The sequence below is a fragment of the Crocodylus porosus genome, unplaced genomic scaffold (assembly GCF_001723895.1).
Source record: "Crocodylus porosus isolate Cpor-Errol unplaced genomic scaffold, CroPor_comp1, whole genome shotgun sequence".
NCBI classification, from domain to species: Eukaryota; Metazoa; Chordata; order Crocodylia; family Crocodylidae; genus Crocodylus; species Crocodylus porosus.
The window spans coordinates 4084738-4100853 of NW_017728920.1; the positions used below are offsets into that span (position 1 = coordinate 4084738).

At 38.9% G+C, this 16116-nt stretch overlaps 2 protein-coding genes across 3 annotated transcripts in view; one reads left to right on the forward strand and one right to left on the reverse strand.

Moving 5' to 3' along the window:
- The window catches only part of LRRTM3 (leucine rich repeat transmembrane neuronal 3), a 197403-nt gene extending 190659 nt beyond the window's left edge, over window positions 1-6744 (forward strand). For both annotated transcript variants that reach the window (XM_019538473.1, XM_019538474.1), the window contains one exon: window positions 4527-6744. In XM_019538473.1, the coding sequence (XP_019394018.1) occupies window positions 4527-4736 (210 nt within the window). In that variant the 3' untranslated portion in view covers window positions 4737-6744. The remainder of the gene's footprint in view (window positions 1-4526) is intronic.
- Window positions 1-16116, reverse strand: part of LOC109312444 (catenin alpha-3-like) — a 715731-nt gene that overhangs the window by 378549 nt on the left and 321066 nt on the right. The window lies entirely within an intron of this gene.

Consider the following 16116-nt stretch of genomic DNA (forward strand, 5'->3'; position numbering starts at 1 on the left):
CAGGAGATTTAGATTGAAATCCATTCCAAGTGAGGACCTAAGTGTCCTACTTCCTGGGTGAATGCCCTAACTACTAAGCTGTTGAGCTAAAACATGGGAGGACTGCAGATATGGATGGAAAGGCCCTGTTCCTGCAGTGCTTAACACTGCTAGCTGTGGGTTTTTGCTTGGCTTCATTTTTGATCTCCCCATAAGTCCACACTAAGGTATGGAAATGCAAACAAATTACTGGGTAGTAAAAGCAATTTACTAATTTAAAAGAAAGTGGGTTCCACTGCACATCAGTTATTCTGCAGTAATTGCCCAGGTACATGAACTTACCCTACAATAAAAGGAAACAAAGCTTTTTCCTTGAAGAATAAACCAATGTGTGTTCACTGTAAATATGAGCAGTTACCTTGGAGAAGGTGACATGCAGTAAAGCCATGTCCTCCTTTGCCTTACAGTAAATTGTTAATATGCCCCCCATGCCCTAAAAGTGTTTTTGTGAAATGTAGAGTATCCATACAGGAATTAATATTGAAGGACCAATGTTGCACAAATTCATACCTTAGCTTACTGCCCAATAACTTCCCTGTGCAGATAAGTTATGAATGGATCCCTAAGGTGTTATGCACTTAATAAAAGCAAGTAACTTAATTCTGTCAGAGAACACATTGAAATTGTAAAGAACATCATACATTTTAAGGGAGAGGCAAGAATTGTTGAGGGTGATCTCATTTTATTGGACCAACTGCATTGTTGGGATAGACACGGACAAGCTTTGAAGTCACACAGTACCCTTCCTCATGAGACTTGAAGAAGGGTACTGCATTAACTGAAAGCTTGTCTCCAGCTATCCCAACCATGAAGTTAGTCCAGTAAAAGGATATCATCCACAAGAATTCCGGCCTCTTATATATTTCCTGGACTATCACAGTAACAATATCACCTCAACACGACCAGAAACTTTAAGAACAATTTTTGTAACATTAATATATATTTTCTAATCATAACGGGTCATCAAAAGAAAATTAGGACTTTTTAAAATGAAAAGCAATTGATACAAAGAGACCAAAACCAGAAATGGCATAGTCTGCAGAATTAAAGTGGATATTTGAAAAATCTGCATTTCAGTAAATGGCTTCCTGTAGAGCTGAAGAAAGTACACCTATTTATAAGCCTTGTAGCAAAAAATTAAAAAACCCCAAAAGTCCTTGTGCTCCATTATGGACCCCTGTCCTTAAAACTGAATCCTTTCAGGTGAACATTTACACCTGTACAGAGCCTCTGCAATGGGACGCTATACGGGTATAAGTCCACAAGGTTCCAATTGCAGAATCAGGGCTCTAGTGAACATTGCAGATAACATGTGGTCATTGATCAGATTTATTATTCCAGATGAATTTTTTAAAACTAGGGAAGGAAAATCAAGGATCCATAACCAAAAGTGTGCAAAACAAATACACTGTATAACAATAAACAATAAATATGCTCTGATATTTTCTTTTTCAAGTGAATAAAGCATGAACCTCTAGCAACTCCTGTATAAGTTACAAGCGGAACAAAGTTTTAACTTATTACAAAGCTAAATAATAATTTAGACAACATTTGCCTTCTCTTGCCAGAATAAATGTTTATTCATTTCTCACATTTTCAGAAGAGATCTGTTCTCACCAAAGATAAATTGACTGGCAAGACTACATTATGGAGAGTTGGAAGTTTCTGTTATGGATTCATTACAGAGATATTTTGGCTATTATACGTTAATTCCACTCTACATCTCTCTTTAGTTCTTCAAATGTCATGAATAAAATTAACTTTAATAGGGATGCTTTCTGATCAAAGCTTATGCATATTTTTTTAATGTCTTACCTGTGGATACAGAGTCCTCATGCTTTGAACTAGTTCAATGTAGACACAGATCTAACTAGAGAGTGACCATTTTTTACCTGGTAAGTCTCTGACAGGTTGAGGCACAGACACAACATTGTAGAGCATGGATGATTTGCAATTAAGCACTGTGGGTGGACAGCTTAATTAGTTGTCAGTGGACTACTAGAAATAAATAACTAAAAGCTAAAACCCAGTACAGAGTCACAGACTACACATTGCATATTAACTGTGGAATTAAATACAAAGGCCAAATATAAGGGCTCTGATTTACTATTTGTCCTGCCACCTTTTGAGAATATGCTCTCAGAGGATGATTCAAAATAACCTGTAGGTGTCAAAGATCCCTATAGATTAAATTAAGACACTTCAGAGATGCCTAAGAGTGATTCAACTTTTAACAGCTAGGCACTCTATACAGAGAACAAGAAGCATTAGAGTCTTCCAGAGAGTGATTTAGAAACACCACAGGTGCACAAAAGTAGCAAATAATAAGAAAAACCATGTCAGGGTACTTCCCTTTCTTTCAGTTGAAGCTGAAAGACTTGGTAGCCAAGAGTGCAGGAGTCACTGAGGAGTAGAAGAGTAAGTTGTGTAGAGTCTGTCTATATAACCTAGCAGTTTTGACCCTCTCTTTTGGAGAGGACAGCTTTGGGTTTCAATCTTGTTGAAAAGGGTATTTCTATTTTTCAAGCAATGATTATGCAACAAAAAAGGCACAAACAGCCTTGGGAGTGCCTGTGGAGTTCAGGGTTCATGGCTCTGCTATAGTTTTTTTCCATTTCTCAAGCAATGACTATTGTAAAATGCAAAAGCAGTGTTGGAAGCAGTCATCCAAACCAAAGCTCTTCCCTCCAGAAGGAATACCGTAACCACCAAATGCTTTTCAAGCATGAGCAGAAGACTTAACATAAGCATTCAGAGGACTAGGTTAAGAGTTTACCATTATTCAAAATGAAGGACATGTATACAGTTAGTGACAACATTTATAGTGACATTAAATAGTCTGATTTGTATTGCAGCACTGCACTACTACATGGAAACCAAAGAATGAAAAGCAGCAGAGGAAATCATTTCATTAAAATTTAAGAGACTAGAAAATAATTGCTGTAATCCAGTAAATTAGACTGTTTTTGCATATATTCCTGATGCTAGATAAATATTGTCAATAATAAGGTTGCCATTTTGTTAAAGGAGATGAAGGGCAACCCAAGTCAATTGAATGTAAGTATGTGATTAAATGCTTTCCTGAACTGGGGTTTACACTCTGCAGTCAGCACTGACTTCTTAATCATATTATATTAGTACATACTAAAGACTCAAGGATTCTTTTTTTTTTACATGGAATCAGTCAAAAAGGTTAAGTAAAAGACAAAGCATGTACTGTGGACTATAACAAATTAACGATATAGGATTTTACAATAATCTTAAAAGATCCCCGTTTACATGATAAAACCATCCCAAATATACATCATGCAATTAATACATCAATATTTAATCATGTTCATTCCCTAAACACCTTATATTTAGGATTAGTTTTTTATAATTAGAAGAGGAAATACATCAGACTCGGACAGTAGTAGCCATCATTAAATATGCATCTAGGTGCTGCAGGTACCCTTAAACTCAGTTCTATCAATCATCAGTCTTCAGAAAGGGTGGATTTCAAAGCAGCAATGGAACATTAAAATGTGATAAATCTGTAGCATATAGAAAACATAAGTTTTATAATCAACTGGAAATCTGTGGGGAGGGGTTAAATAAAAATACTGAATATGCATGACTCATAACATCCTTTTTAATACAAACCCCATCTTTCATACTCTTCATCCTTCATACAGATATTTTTATAGAGTGAAAGAATTATTGGTAGAAATAGTTATAATCCAAAGATTTGTGTTTTTCATCTCTGAATCTGAGGTGTATTTGAGATAACTGTATATTTCAGATTCTTAAACAGACTTAAAAAAAACAGTCAAAGATGAAAGAAAATTTGAATGACTTGTCAGTCTAAAATAAAATAAAATCATGTGGTGGGGAGGAAGAAACTTCCACATTAGTGGCAGTTGTTTCATCAAATTGGCCTCTTACCTGTGGAGTCCTGCTGGTTTCAGATTTATACTGGATGCAAATCTAGGTGTTTCAAATTTATACTGGATACAAATCTAGGTAAACATGATAGTCTCTAGATATTTGTCTACATTGAAAAGATGCCATGAAGTATGATATATTCAAGAAAGGTCCTATAATTACTTACAGTTGGGAAGTCAGGCAAATTCTACTTGAAAGATTCCATAGCTTCCCAATTAGGTAGTATTAATTCCATAGTCCCACTAAGTAGTACCTTCCCCTATATATTTTGTAGTGTTGAATGCATACATTATGAAGATTATTTGTCTTGGTCTTCATCCATAAGACCATCTCAGTACACATGTGTGCACTCACACACACACTTCTAGATAGAAATACTCAGGCCCAGGACTAGGCAGCCAGCTTTGAGCAACATTAACAAAGATATATATGTATGGGAATTCTCACAGTCAGCATGCCTCTAGCCAATGTTTTCAAATAATCATTTTCTTGACCAACAGATTCACATACACAAAAGTTGATATGTCTTTTGTTAACTATTCTTCATATTCATTTCCCCCCAGATACCTTTATCTATGAATGTTTCAACATTTCTAGCATACGACCAGCCAACAATAAGTTACTGTGGCGTACATCATGAACTTCTCTCTCATAAGCCCTATGAATTGAATGCACAGGAAGAAACAATGGAAACACACCTAGAGACTGATCTGGATTTGAGCACAATAACAACAACAGCACGAATCAGTGAACACAATCAGCCACTGGCGTAACTTATTTTACTTGTAGCAGAAAGCTGTAATCAAACTTGAAGTAAGATGAAGTACAAAATAATGGAGACATTCTGATATGGATTCTAAAATCCCTATTCGATCAAAAGAAGAACCAAGAGTTACAGATGAGGACATGAATTGTTTCAAGTCTACAATTTGTAATTAGCTAAGTTGTGCAGTATTTTTTGACTTAAAGCAGAGTATGACTCTTAAAGTGAATCTTTTTTCAAAACTCATCCTACCTACCTGTAAATCTGTACAGATGTAATGTATTTTTCATATTGTAAAGTTTCAATTACCAAGAACAGCTGGTATGTACAGTACCATAATTTAATTACATCTTACTTTACAAATTTCAGTTTTGAAAGTTTTAAATTAACAAAAGTTATTTCTTGTGTTATTCAGTTACGTTGTTTTGTAGGGACTGTTTTGTTACTGCTTTTGTGCCCAGAAAACTTTACTCTAAAATTCTGTGCTGTGCAGAACATGATTTTTACCATGCTTACTGCGTAGAATTTTATCTACTTGTTCCAGAAATAATACATTAACCAAAAGGATGGTTTAATTGTTCAAGCTTGTGAGCGATTCTTCAATACATAGACAAGTTTTCTTATAAATGAAAACTCAAAGAATTTTTTTAACAGTTCTTCTCAGACTTAACTGATGCCTTGAATTACAGCCTGATTTCTAAAGCAGTGAAATGTAATGATAAAGAGGGATATTTTAACAACACATTTCTGAATGAACGGCTCATTATTTTATTCCTTTGTGTAGTATTGTATTAAAGAAAAAATGAACTGTGGACAACGCTACAATGGAGACAAAGGCAGTAACCATAGTAATGAGGTTTCATACCCTTAGAAGATGCAGCTATTAATTGCCAAGGATAAAGTTGTATTAAGTCTCATTGCATTTCATCATCAAGTGGGTTGGTAGTCATAAGGTAGTCATCTATCTCTACAAGGTTTTCTCTAAAAGAAATACCTGCCAACTCAGGCATCTCTGAATTTTATTTAAAGGTTTCATCTGTAAATGTTAGAAACCATTTGAAAAGCCATCTTGAAGAAGACAAGATTCTTTGGGTAAATGTGATATATTTTATTAGACCAACTAAATAATTAGAAAAATTGTTCTTTGCAAGCTTTTGGGCACAAACACCCTTCTTCTTGAAGAAGATGCACAAAAAACTTAAGTGATTTTCTTCTTACCCACAACATAGCATTTTGAATATGACATTAAAATTTCACAAGTAGGGCATTAGGGCCAAACTCTACTTCTATTAAAGTCAATTGCCATTGACATCAGTGGGGACAGGAACAAGCCATCAAACAGTAATCCGTCCCTGGTGCGTACAATTAAACTACTCCTAGCACTTAAACTATTTCTCAAAAGGTGAAAAACTAACCTTTGTTCAAAAATATGCATTAATCTGGAAAACAAAAAGGTAAAGATTAATAGTCTCTTAATATTATGGTAGTTCAATTTACCAAAAAAGATCTTTAAATATTAAAATAGTAATATTAAATCTATAGCAAATCATATCCTCTTTTGATTTAACTAGCATTTGATCTTTGCATTGAAGAATTATTATATTTTATTCTTCAAGTTTTAAAGCTTCAGAATCTCTTCTAATACCATATTAAGACAAATTTAATTATTGTATTCTCACACCATAATCATGAAAAATACATAAATCAGAAAATCCATTCGCCATGCTGACTGGTTAAAATTAGGAAGAGAAATATGTGGCTTTCAAAAGTTGAGACATGAGTTTCATATAGTACTAGCAACTTTTTTATAATAAAGAAAAATATATAACCATAAATCTATTTTTCTGAATGTTTCTCCCACTATATTTTAGTGTTGCTTCAAGCATAAAATTGAAATTTAAAATTGCAGTTCAGTTATTTGTACAAAAGTATAAGGCAACTATTATAAGAAAAAATACCTTCAGAATATTGTTAACAAAGGAATTTGCATTCACTATCTTTTCAATGGAAAAAAAATGTCAAAATAGAGTACATTGTATTGGTTATTTATTTAGCATCTTAGATTTTGTAACATTTTGCATAAATTATTTGCTATTCAACATATTATTTGTCATTTTTGAGACTTATCTTAACTTTCACTATTTTTCAGTTCCCTGTTTTTTCACTGCATTGACAGGATGGTTTCTTGAATATCTGATCCTTGCCTATAATTTTCAAATTTTACTATGCACAATTTGAAAATGTTAAAGTGAATTATAAAAGGGAACAACCCTGGAGTCTTAAAATTATATTTGGGCTTTAGAAAAAAATTACCTCCTATTACGTGAATCATTTTATTATTCAAGGGTTTACATTCAGTTGTCCTAGTATGTATATGTGGTCTATATAGTTGGGCTAAAATAAGAACACCAGTTCTCCCCAAAAGGGTCAGTTTGGTTACCTTATTCCTGCATGTCCTTTTATGTTCTATACATTCTTTATTCCTACTGTTACCTCCTCCCACTTCATTTCCCTCAAACATTTATGATAAAAATATAAGGTCCACACTCCCTGCCACTGCTTTAAAATCTCATATCTTCAAGGATTCCGTACATTTCTTCCATTTGGGGCACCAAACAATGTGAAAAACTGAAATGGGGAGGATGGGTTTATGAGCACATTCTGCAATACTCGACAACACAACTTCAGGAGAAGGCCATAGCTCAACAGCTAGTGTGAAAACAACCATGGGTGACTACTCAGCTACTATTTTGCCATAATGACCAATACCAGGATCAGCAAATCTGATAACTCCCCAGTGACCATGCTCAGCTTTATTATCCCAAGAAATTCCTAGTAACATTCCAGGTGGCTACAGCTTTTCATTTCAGGTGGCCACAGCTCCTCAGTGTCCCAAGTAGAAGTGGAACACCTAGCTGGCCCTGATGAAGTCTTACCGGCATATCTGGATATGATTGTTTTAGTTGACAACATGCATCTGAAAGCTATTATTCTGAACAAAAAGGATATCTGCCAAGAGGACTAAAGGTGACAGTTTTGCTAGGAGACGCCTTCTAACGAGAAGCTTTTTATTTCACAGCAATGTTTTCCAACCAAAGAAAGGGAAACAAACTGGCACTTTCACTTTTGCAAAAGCAGGAATAAGTTACCTGAACATTAATGACAGTTTTTAGGTGCCATTTTTGTTTTGTTAGAGAAGAATGACAAGTCTGTTTCTTTAGCCAAATTGTCAAAGTCCTTGTTAAAAATCCTTACATATGATACAAATCTCATTTTTTATATTTTTTTAACTACCTGATCAGCACCCTAATAAATGTGCTCAGGGAGACTAAAATTAAGTCAAAAAGACTCCCCAGATGCACTCAGAAGCTCATATTTGCATGTAACCTCCCAAACATCTCCCTAGAGTATCATGAAGTGCTCAGATTAACTACAGAAGAGAATGGATGAATAGAAAGTTGCACATGTGAGTATGACATACATGTATGTCACATGGGGAAGGGGCTAATATTTGGGGATCTTCCATAGGTGCTATGAGATGTTCATACTTAATTGCAAAGGGCAGAATGGAGAGGAAGTCTGCATCATGCAACTCTGAAACCATGGATGTATAGACCTATAATCCATAGAAATAGGAGAGGTATGCAAAATACTGTGTTTTCTTGCAGATGATCTGCCCCTTTGGTTTTCCCCAAAACCAATGAAAATTAGGGTATGAAAGAAAAAGGGGTCCCCACAAGTCCAGAAATTTGGTGGTAGCATTAATTGGGTTGGCTTTGGGATCCATGGGAGGTCTCCTGGCTAGATGACATGGCTCTGCACACAAGATCAAGCCAGGGCTGAGACCAGTCTGTGGCTGGACCTAGCACATGGCAGCAGACCTGAGACATGGGGTCACAGCCACTGACCCAGTAGTCTGGGTCATACCCACCCAGCACACAATCCTGGAGATAAAGAATAGGGTTGGACACTGCACAAAGACCTGATATCACCATGCCAGTCTGCAGACTTCATCCATCTGGGGTTTCTAGATGCTACTACTCAGTGGATGCATCTACACATGCAAATAACATGCAGAAATAACATATCATGCCAGAGTTTATTGCTCCCAGGCATACCATTTGAATGTGCACCCATGACCACAGAACATTGAGCTGGAGCAGGGCAGCCCAAGGTGGCAGGAAGCCCAGAGGGTTAGCCTGCCACCGCAGGGCTGCTCTAACCCAGCTCAACATGCTGTGGAGGAACTGACTGGGGCACAAGGGTGCTCCAATGCAGGGCTAGCCAGCAGGCAGTCCCTGCACTGAAGCACCCTTGTGTTCCAGCCAGTCAAGTCAGTGTCTACATGTGTGTTGCTATGCACTAAAGAATGTCACAGTAGGATAACATTAGTATTTACAAGTACTATCCTAAGGAAAAGTTTGTTAGTTTACTGTTGCTTAATAGGGCCACACATGTAGATGCTAAGGCATTTATTGCAGAGATAATTAGTCAGCTCTACAGTAAACATCTCATGTAGATGCACCCAGTTTCTGCATGGAAGATTTTTTTTTTCTTTTCACTGCCTTCAAAAACAACGTGAATAGTATACATTGGGGCATGCTATATGCAAAATCATATGGTAAGTATCATACTCTAACCTTGGAGAGAGATTGACTAGATGAGGAGGTAAGCAGGTGAATAAAATTCCAATAATATAGATAAAAATAAACATAACTAGAATTCTTCCTTTGGTTAAAATGAAAAACAAAAAAACCCTCTGAATGATAAATGGTCCACCTAGGAGAGCAATGAGAGACAGACAGAGCAAAAAGGAAAAAAAATAACAGCAATAATTTAGTTGGTCTCCAGAAAGCAAACAAAAAATGAAAGCCTGTGTTAATGCTGCTACAGTATCCCAAAGCACTTGCTGCTGTACAAAATATTAAAAAGAGACTAGTTGTACAAAGATGTAGGAAAAAAACAATTCTTTTTCTGAAGAACTAACAGTACAAAAGTTAAAAAGGGGGTAGAACTGGCAAAAGGGAATATGACCTAGAACAAGGGCGGGAAAAATACACCCTGCGAGCCAGATTCAGCCCACCAGGCCATTCTATCTGGCCCACAGAGCCTGTAAAAATTTAGTAAATTAGTATTTATTTGTGTTGGCTCCCTGTCAAAGCTCGCTGGAGAAAGAGGCAGTAGGACCCAGAGGAAGCCCTCAGCAGGCTTGCAGGCTTGAGCATCTCATCCCTGCCCACCCTCAGCCAGTTCCATGCTTTCCTGCCCAGGCCTTACTCCAGTACCACGTGGCTGTGGCTCCCAGCTGCATCCCCAGACTGTGGACCATGGGACCATGCTGGTAGGGGTGTGTATGTGTGTGTGCATGTATGTCGACAGGCACAGGAGCAGAGTATGTGCGTGTCTGTAGGCACGGGGCAGTGTGTGTGTATGTGTTTGTGTGCAGTCATGGGGCAGTGTGTGTGTGTGTGTTCATAGGGTGAGTCCCACATGCATGCCCCTCCATACACATGCACCTATGCCTCCCCTTGCATTGCCATACACAAACCCCAGCCACCCTCCCCCATACCCACCCACACCCCACATACCCACACACCCACAGCCCCTACAAACCTATAAGCACCCCCAACAATATACAAGAATATGACTTCATTTTAAGCTATGGTGCAGTCACCTCTGCATACACACAAATACATGTGCAGTCACCTCTACACAAATACATGTAAATGAGGGCAAAAATATTTTTTGAAATCAAATTAAAGTTGTAGATGATCACTTTTTAGAATATAATTTGGTATTTTTCTGGTTCTGAGATGACAAAATCCCTTGCTGAAAGGAGTATTTCCGGGGGCAAGGGGAGGAACTTCTGGTGGCAAAGGTCAGGCGTTAGGGGGTGGGACTTCTGGTCACAAGATGGTGACCAGGGGCCGGAGCACCTTTCAAGGGGCAGGGCTACCCATGCAGCCCTTGACCACTTGCCAAAACTCAGTAAGCGGCCCTCCACCCAAAATAATTGCCCACCCTGACCTAGAATAATTTTTTAAAAGGTTTCAATTTATTCAGTACATATCTTTTCTAGCTCCATTTCTATCTTGTCATTATTGCTGGCTTTCTAATCAAATTGGAATGTGCAGTAATAGAAGATGATTTAATTACATGGACAAACCAAAAATGCACTTCCCAAACAAACCTCTATATTTTCAGCAACAATTTAATGAGTACAAAAGAGACTGAGCCTATATGTTATTAATTTAAAGAAGGACATTTTCATATATTGTCTCCTTGTATTAAGATCTGGAAAACAATAAAAACAGACTCAACAATAAGATCAATCTCCACTTTACAATTAAGTGACACCAGCAGCCATATCCTGATAATGCCTTATATCCCAAGGAAGCTGGGAATATTTGTGATGCTTAGAAAACACAAACTAATTATAAGGGTGACCTCTATCAATAAAGAAAAGTCAATGATGGACCAGAACTCAAGTCCTATCAACATTGCATGCTACTTGACATGATGTTATGCTTCTGAAGCAGCCTCCTGAGTGAGCTGATTACTAGTAGCTGAGTAGGGAACAAATGACGGCTGGAGGAGGATGATTCTGTTCCATAAGAAATGCTGAGGTTTTAGAATTAGCTTGTGTTGAATATTGGAATGAAAGCAAAGTCTTTGAAATATTTTCCTGAAAAAAGGAACTGTCAAATTTCTGCCATCTATTTTTATTATTTTCTGAAGTCCAAGCTCTCTATTTCTTTCTCCCTTCCCCAATGTGTTTGAAGCCTGTTGATTAGGGCACTGACCAAAAATGTAGAAAAACTAAATTCAAGTCCCAGCTCTGACTGATTCATAAGAGCATGGGGGTGGGGGGTTATCCCCAATCACTGAATCAAGCAGATTCCAGATCTGAACCAGGATTTTCTACATCGTGGGGCAGTAGCCTTGGCTGTGGAAATGGGAGTCTTCTCCTTCCAAAAAAATCCCATCAAAACCAGTCTCTACTATATAATGAAATGTTTGGCATTTTGCCACAAATGTTCCAACCATGCCTAGCTGGAACATTCAGACTCAGTTTCTCAGGCTGTTCTTCCATATCTGCAGCAAGAAACTGGAAGACAGCCATGAGTCACTGTTTCAGTTTCCATGTGATGCATTTGGCCTTGGAATTTCTTTTTGGATAACCTGAATCTAAATGATTCTTGAACAAAACATTGAGTTAAGATCAATTTTGCTTCCCTTCTGAATTTTCTTTAAAGAATTGTAAGAATTAATTTATGAATACACTGTTGGCTAAAAGATGTTACCTCATTACACTTTCTATTAACACAATTTGAACACAACCATTCACAATAAAAGACAAACTTTCTTCACAGGACTACAGACCCTTGGGTTACAACTCTGGTATGTTACAGTTGGTATAAAATCAGCAGAAGGATTCCCCTAATTTTTCCTTAAATGCAAAATTATAATGGAAAAATACATAAAACTGTGAACCCAAAGAAAATAAAAGCCAATTCACAATCAACATACATGCATGTAGAGTTCAATAGCTATGTAAGATGTACCCCTTGTTAAATATCTGTCTGTACCAGATAAGCCTGAACAAAATAATGACAACTTCTACTCCAAAGAATTAAAAAAACTGCTGTACTATGTCTCAGTACCATTGGGCTGGCACACCTTTTATGCATTATATGCTAACATAAAATGTGTGGGTGTTGGCTGTGCATGAAATTTCATTACCCTTCTTTACTTAAAAAGTAGATTTGAATAGAAAATGGAACTTTTGCTAAAATGAATAATATAATGATATACTGATAATGATAAAAACCTAACAAAAGCAAAAACACTTAGACTAGATAAAACATTCACTGGTGTAAAATGGAAGTTTTTCCATTGACTGCAATAAGTGCAGGGATTTTTTTGTAAACCTCATTGCCACAAAAGATTGTAGAAGCAGATATTATAACCAGGTTCAAAAGAGGGATTGGACAAATTGGGACAGTGACAGGTCCATTAGGATCTGTTAAACAGAACAATCAAGGATGTATACTCTGATATTCATAGATGTTTGGGTTAGAAGGAACTTCAGCAAATCATCAAGTCTGACCCCCTGACCTGGAAAGAGCACTGGGGTCAGATGACCCCAGCCACGTGTATGTCTAGCCTTCTTTTAAAGACCCACAGGGTAGGTGAGAGCACCACCTCCCTTGGAAGCCCATTCCAGATTTTGGTAATTCTTACCATAAAGAAATTCTTCCTAATGTTTAACCTAAATCTGCTCTACGTCAGTTTGTGGCCGATGTTCCTAGTTACTCCGAGGGTGCCTGATAAACAGAGCAACTCCTATTGCTTAGTGCCCCCCACCCCCCGATGAATTTGTGGGCAGCCATAAGATCACCTCTCAGTCTTCTCTTGTGGAGGCTGAAGAGACCCAGGGCCCTCAATCTCTCCTCATAGGGCTTTGCTTGTGAGCCTCTAACCATGTGTGTAGCCCTCCTCTGAACCCACTCGAGGTTGTCCACATCTCTCTTGAAGTGTGGCACTCAAAACTGGATGCAGCACTCCACCTGTGGCCTGACCAATGCTGTATAGAGGGGAAGTATCACCTCCCTAGACCTGTTTGTCATGCACCTGCTAATGGCTGATATAGTTGATGACAGGGAAGGTATGACAGGAGATGGGGTCAATCTAGATATGCTCCATTCATAGACAGGCCACAGTTGGAGTATCTCCCCTCTACAACTTCTATTACTTGCCACTGTCAAAGACAGGATCCTGGGATAAATGGACCATTGGTCTGACCGGGTAGTGCCATACTTATGCTCTACTGCAGTGGTGCTCAACCTTTGATCTAGAGGTCATATCTGGCCCATGGGGAGATACACAGATCTGAAATTTGGTGGCAGGGGAGCAATGGCAGTGTTATTTGCTGGTCTCTTCTTCCAAATTTCTGGACCCATGGGGAGCCTTGCAAGCTGGATGATGTGGACCTGTGAGCTAGATTGTGCTTGTGTGCAATAGAGCTGGCACACAAAGACAATCCATCACCAGATCTGGTGGGGTCAGATCAGCATATAGATATCCAAATTGAGCTATACATTGGATCTGGTACACAAAATTAAGCCAGAATCAATTCAGTCCATGGGCTGTCTCTGCACTATTTATCTAGCCTGCTGTACCAAAAGGCTTAGCACCACTGCTCTAACGGCTTCACAGAGACATCATTATATCAATAAAAAATTAATGTAATCAATGTTTGTACAATGCTGCAATACACAGTTCTAAAATTAAATTACTACAAATTAAAAGGAATGATACTATTGTAATCCCCATCTGGAATAGCAGAAACAACTGTACTTATCATGAAAGAAAGAGATCACTGGTGATTTAGAAACTGTGTGCAGGACAAGAATTACACCAATTCTCAACTATCCAAGTAACAAGGTAAGCTTATGTTGGTTTGGTTTATTCTCCAAAGATTAGAATCATAAAAAGCTGGTGAAAACGTAACCTGTAAAAAAAAAACCATTGTCATGACCAGGAAACACCTTCCAAATGCAATTTATAAAGTTGTGAACTAGTGATGCCTTGCCCCTTCTCAAATGGAATCTTATACAAAATTTACAGCCCAGGGAATTATGCACAGAAAAATTCAAAATTATGCATAGGAAAGCTCAAAATTATGCAAAATTAATTACATTTTAATTTTTTTTACACATTAAACTAAATATGACACTATTTGAACTTTCCTCAAAATATATGCAAGTACTTTGTATGGTTAGGGATGGGGGTGGCTTGTGTGTGCATTGCAGGCATTTGTGAAGGGATGTGAGGGGTATGGATGTGTGGGGGGCTGTGGGAAGGTGTGGGGTTTGTTGGGGGTGTTGTGAAGGGGTGTGGGAGTTCGTGCATAGGGATCATAGGTGGGTGTGGGCCCCCCTACCACAGATCCTTCCCCCCATAATGCAAAGCCCCCACTGCTGGTGGCTCAGCAGCAGCAGGTGGCAGGCCCTTGGGGCACTCACAGCAATGGCAGGAAGAGCCCCCAGCAGCAAGCACCTCTGGCTGAGTCCCAGGACCTGCACTTGCTGTCACAGAGTCAGCCGAGCCCAGCCCGTTGGCATCTGCCTTCACACCAAACCAGGCTAGCTCCATGCCTGCACATGGGACTCACAGCACTGCAAGCAGGAGCCATGTGCCATTAGGCCAAGCCAGCTCCTGCTTGCCTCCACATGCTGTTTCCCGCTGGAGTACTGGAAGCCCCATATGGAGGCATGGAGCTTGCCTGGCCTGATGATGTGCAGTCCACACCCACCCAGAAACCTCACGGCCACCCATATACACCCCCACAGTCATCTACCCCATTCTGCAGATAGAAGCTCCCCTCCCCACTTGCCCAGCTGTCCAGTCATGCAGTTCTGTGCCTCCACATGGCACAGGATTCACTATGTACTGAATTTAGTGCCTATATGCTGTGACTACACCCCCCCCCACTAAAAAAAAATCAGCCACTCTATTTTGTTTAAGCTAGTTAAGCAAATGCAATGTACTGTATTGAGATAAATTGGGATCAATGTATATTCATTTACATAATTTATTCCTATGCATTATAAACTCAGTCTTACTAAGGTACAATGTGCAATTGTATTTCAGGGAGTTAGCAACTAACTATGCTACAGTCCAGATTCTAACTTTTCCCACTGTTGCCCTGTGGGGTCAGGCCAACTCTCAGGATCTCAATATTGCACTGTTAGACAGGCAGGTGTGACATAATTGCACATATACAAACACACAAATCAATTAGGTGCATACACACACACACTACCAGCTCAGGCACATACACATCCATAACAGCATAGGCACATGCATACCTATCACCAATTCAAGCACATACACTATACATCCCAAAAGTTAGACACAGATCACAGATCACAGGAGAAAGCAGACCTCTTTAACAAATTCTTTGCCTCCATTTTCTTGTGCAGGGACTGGGACTCCCTGACCAAGATTCCAGATGGACTCAGGAGAAACACCGCCAGGCCTAAGGTCGGGGAGCACCAGGTTAGAGAGCTTCTGGAAGGGCTGGACATGTTCAAATCAGTAGGTTCAGATGCTCACCAGCCCAGGGTGTTGAGGGAATTGGCAGGGGTTATTGCAGGGCCCCTAGCATGGCTTTACACGTACTCATGGTGCTCTGGCCAGAAGCCAGATGACTGGAAGAAAGCCAACGTGGTCCCCATCTTTAAAAAAGGGAAGAGGGAGGACCCGGGCAACTATAGGCCCATTAGTCTTACTTCAATCCTGGGGAAACTCTTTGAGAAGATTATCAAGGAGCACATCTGGGATGGGCCAGCAGCAGGGATGATGCTCAAGAGCAACCAGCACAG